This window comes from Pseudovirgaria hyperparasitica, assembly GCF_010093815.1.
Source record: "Pseudovirgaria hyperparasitica strain CBS 121739 unplaced genomic scaffold EJ05scaffold_11, whole genome shotgun sequence".
Lineage (NCBI taxonomy): Eukaryota > Fungi > Ascomycota > Dothideomycetes > Acrospermales > Acrospermaceae > Pseudovirgaria > Pseudovirgaria hyperparasitica.
This window is the reverse complement of record NW_022985559.1, coordinates 122,451-127,634: the sequence shown is the minus strand read 5'-3', so window position 1 is coordinate 127,634 and position 5,184 is coordinate 122,451. Positions and strand designations below refer to the sequence as shown.

The 5,184-nt window shown below is 37.9% G+C and overlaps 1 protein-coding gene across 1 annotated transcript; it reads right to left on the bottom strand.

Moving 5' to 3' along the window:
* Positions 1–3,514: 3,514 nt before the first annotated feature.
* EJ05DRAFT_487251 (uncharacterized protein) lies at positions 3,515–4,625 on the bottom strand (the record flags this gene model as incomplete). The annotated part of the gene is made up of 8 exons (XM_033745600.1): positions 3,515–3,539; positions 3,575–3,624; positions 3,777–3,803; positions 3,846–3,851; positions 3,951–4,002; positions 4,061–4,103; positions 4,197–4,311; positions 4,623–4,625. The coding sequence occupies 8 exons, from the start codon at positions 4,623–4,625 to the stop codon at positions 3,515–3,517; spliced, it is 321 nt and encodes a 106-aa protein (XP_033598788.1).
* Positions 4,626–5,184: the final 559 nt, after the last annotated feature.

Genomic DNA, 5,184 nt, shown 5'->3' with positions numbered 1-5,184 from the left:
GTAATAGTAGCTTAAGTAGTATATAAAGTGGGGTAGTATACTACTATTATATGAGTCTAGTAGCTCGCCGACCGAGTATATAGTATATTATAGAAGGCTATCGAATCGGGGCTTAGGTAAATATAGGTATAAGTGAATAGTATTATATAAAAGTTCAACCGTCCGACACACTAACGCCATAGACGCCGAGCCTATCTCCTAAATTCTACGGTAACTATCTCTTCTAGGTAGTAAGATATTACTAGCCATGCCTTGCCTATTCTATTCATGGTAGAGACACTATATATCCGTTAGTATACTAGCGCACGTGTCTAACTACCGCTTAAATATAACTTACCTTATACTATAATACGTACTATCGAGCCGATGTTATACCGATATTCATGGGTTCGTGTCTATAAACTCCTCTCCCGCAATATTAAAACCGGTAACATTATCTAGTAATAGGACCATATAAGAAGGAGGCGGACTTAGTATATCTAGTTATATATAGACTTCTACCATCGCCTTAATAACTACTACGTCGGTAGGCGCTTCCTCCCCGACCCTAAATAGTATATAATATTAGACTTTTATACGTTCGCTCGAACTCTTAAGCGTACCGGCATTATATATCGATTCGTAAGGCGATTAGGTTATAATCGCTAGCATATTAACATCGACGGGTGGAGTAGGCGGGACGGCGGCGCTCGACTCTCCTAATATAACGTTAGCTAGCTAATAATATAATAGGTAAATATACTAGTCGTATCGTTATTAACGTCTATCGTTTAAGTAGGTGAAGCGTTAACTACACCTATATCGAGTGGACTAGGGCGTATCTATATACTATCGACGAAAGACCTAAATCTAGTAAGGTATCCGCCGTGTATATGATACTATACGTAACCGATAACCGAAAACCTAAGATATATAAATGGTATTATGTCCACGGAAGAGCGACGGTATTATACTAGTATATACCGGATATACTAGTATACATTAGTATATACCGCTTAGTAGTCGTAATATGTCGATATATGCCGATATCTATCGGCGTATATATATCTCGAGCTTACCTACACGCGCTAGACGGATGAATCCCGCTACTATACTTATAGCGCGACGTTCCTATATAGTTGGATTATAGTTAACACGTTATAGTAGGCTTCTAAATATACCATTTATATCGCCCACGCGGAAAACCACCCGATCTAGTCCTAAGCCTAGTACCTATTTAATAGCCTACTATAATACCTAGTCTAAACTATCCTTATAAAGGATTATATCACTCGACTCGCTCGGTAGAATCGGGTACTCTAGGTAGACGCGACCATGCCTATAACCGCCTACGTCCCCTAGTATATCCATAGACGAGCTAATAAATTCTAATAGTTTATTTATACTAAGACCTACTATATCGCGTATTTTTACACCCTTAATATTTAACGGCGTCGTGCCATTCTATATAGCCGTTATTAGTACTAGGGTGACCCGAGTATAATCGCGGATAAGGACTATAGGCATATATATATAATACGGCGGCACGGCTACCTTAGAAGATATAGATACTAGTAGTCCGACAGTCGAATAACTAGGTTAGCTAGATATATTAGGCGGGTTCATAGGGTATATATAATATTACGACGGCTCGTCTAGCCCGGGGCATCGTTTTAACGTATACGATAGTATTTAGCCAACCGCCGCTAGTTACGCGTAAATACTAAGAATATAGTATTAAGTTAATACATGGCATCTACCCGTGAAATAGTATAACTACCGTTAATAAATATACATTCATCTATGACTGTCTATAGGTAACGCTCTCGTTTTATATGGTGGTCCTTTACTTCCTTACTACGTAGGTTTAGTAATAGGCTAGTAAATTCCTCCTAAATCAACTCTTCCATGTATACCCGAAGTTTCTACCTATTAGACGCTCTGAATATATAAAGTAGGTCGAGACTCGCTTCTACTCGGCTATTTATTCGCGGCTGGCCGGACGTAGCTATAGGTAGACGGAATAGGGAATAGTATATATTACTAGGGTAATAGAGAGACGAGACATGTACACTATATAATAGGCATGTACACTATATAATAGGCGTAGGTATAACACGTACGTTACGGCTACATTAACGCGAGTAGTCCGTATAGTTTTCGGTAATAACTCGTTAATTTAATAGAGGCGGGGAAATATACGGCCGGTATCCGATCCCGCACTAATATAGGGCACGTGAAATAACAACGTTAAATATATAATACTCTATATATAACGTTAAGTTTACCGGGCGATGGCCCTACTCCGGTAATACTATCTATATATGATAAAAGAGTAGCGTAGTATATAGGCACGATAGGATAGTAGGCCGTCTTTACGACTATATAGATCTACCGCCAAAGAGGAATACTATAAGATCTAGTATATACTATTATAAACACACTATCATCTATTATATTCAGATATACTAACTCGGTATACGTAAAATATAGATAACCGCTAACCCGTCGTAGTTCGCTATCGTTCGAAGCCTAACAAGTAGAACCAAGAAATAAATAGTAGAAATAGTTAGATATAAGAGTTTTTAGCGATTAGGGGATAGTCTAGGTAGCTTAAGGGAAGGATAGAGGACCTCCGCGAAGCATGTGCTTATATAATATTAATATACGAATATTTAAGAGAAGTACGTAATACTAACTATCATCTCTATAATAGGTCGTTATCGATTAGTACTATTATTAAGAAGAGATAGACGAGCGTAATAACGAATAATTATAGTAGCGAACCCTTATATTAAACACGAATAATACGACGCATTAGTGCGGTATATTTATCTATTACGAGAACGTATATCTAGTTACCGTAGTTTCTAACGGTCTATATAAGAACGTACACATCGATAATATAGTAATATAAGTCTAACTATACTTATAAGGCTAGAGAAAGAATAAAGGAAGAGAAGGAGAAATATTAGGAGGGGGAGATACTTAAGGAAGACGTTTCCCTAGTAAGAGCGTTATATACCCGGTATATACTCATTTATACTTATTCATATAGACTCGTTATATACCCGGCACTTATTCATTAATAGACTCGTTATATACCTAACACTTACTTAACCATAGACTCGTTATATACCCGGTATCTAACGAGGTATAAACGCGAATAACGAAAACATTAGAATCGGGTACGAGCTAGGTCTAGTAGGCCTAGAGACATAGTTCGGATTTCAGGGTATTAATGTATATAATCTATCTATATTAGGTTAATACTATCCGTGTCTAGTTCTACCCGTGAACGAGGATCCTTTAAGTTCTATATGCCCCTTTTAGAGGCGTAGAGTTTTTATACTAGCTAGTAATTATTAGATAATAAGGAGGTGTATCCCTAGATGCTCCTTGGCTAAAATTATAGATAGTTATTAAATATAAGCCTTTTATAGAACCGATCGTAATAAACCACGATTATTCCTTAGAGATATCCTAGTGTAGGATATGACTATCGAGTGCTACTATATATAAACCATAACTTCCGCTATATGCCGGTATATGCCGGTATACTATGGTAGGCGGTAGTAGATAGCGATAGACTTACGACACGCGCCCGTGTTTTAACGCTACGGTCACGTTTCGTCTATTTATAGCCTAGAAGTCTAGGTTATATACCTTATTATAGATCCCCTAATTACTATACGTGTTTAACTAGAATGAACCATCCATAACTAACTAATATAATATAATCTATATAGGGCGTAGGACATGCTCTAGCTCGTAGACACGGAACCTATCCATCGTACGAGTCTTATTACTAGACCTTTAACCCGCTATACGTAATAGTATAAGACTACTAATAGTATCGACATTACCTCTACCTAAGTTATTAAGTAGTTTAACTAACACACCTAGGAATCGCGCTACTATACCACTGGTTACGTCAATACTCTCTATATTATATACCTCTAGAAACATACGGACTTTACTAACCCGCTTCCCGTTAAGGTGGTTACTACCCTCGTTAAACTCCTATACCATTATATAATCCTCCCTAGCCTTACTACTCTTTTACTAGTTGCGGGTATACCTTACCCGAATCGGGTCGAAGGCCTCTATAGATATGTCTCTATCTAGTCGTATCGGTATATATATAGTCTCGTATATATAGATAGGAAGGACCCGTGCCCACGAAGGGTCCTTTTTAATACGTTCGACATTCGTACCTTTCGATATATTATCCCCGATAAGCCGATTACGATAGTTACGTATAAAGGGTATAACCGTATCGAGTAATATAAAACTACCACTATACACGTCGTGGAGGTTGCCGATAGTAGTCTAGTAGAATATAGATAGTCTATGGCTCTATAAGACGTAGAGTATATATTTACTCCGGCGTGGCTCCTTTAGAATACGCCGCTGGCCGACTAGCTTACGTATATTATCGAGCTACTCTAGGCTAGGGGCCACTAATATACTAGTACTAGCCGCCACCTCTATACTACTAGAGATTTTAGTATTCGTCGTGCGTGTGTCTACTACTAGCATCTACTATAGAAACGTCTCCCTCTTATTTAAACCTCGATATAATTCCTTTACTACGATATAAGATCGCTCTAGTAGCTCTACCGATATTAGATGTAACGAACCATGGTATTTAATAGCATTAACCAGGTACGATAATACATGGAACTTCGGAAAGTTAAAATGATTATCCTCCGATTTATATCCACGATATGGTATAAACTAGTATTTTAGGTTGTCTAAGCGTAATATAGCCTCTTCTAAGTATGCTAGTATCTACGTATCATGCGTATGGTACGCCGCTAACATGTATATATTAATAACCGCCCGCACTGCGCTTAGGAAGTGTCGATCATAATATAGGAGCGGTTTAAACGCGACTATAAACACTACTAGTATACGCTTAAACATCGCCCCCGTCTATTATATTACTAAAGTTATATACGTGAGTAGATTATGACGACCGAATACCCTAATAGACGCGAATCGCTTATCGATCGCCTTCTTTACTCGTTCTATAGGGGGTATACTAGTAAACATACCCTTTAACTTATGTCCCGTACGCTCTTAATTAATAATATACGAGACTATCTAATTAAACGTGTGTTCTAATATACCCTTATATAGTTAATATAGAATGTCCGGAGCGACCGCGCGGTGTATATTAACTCTAGTAAGTGACTAGGC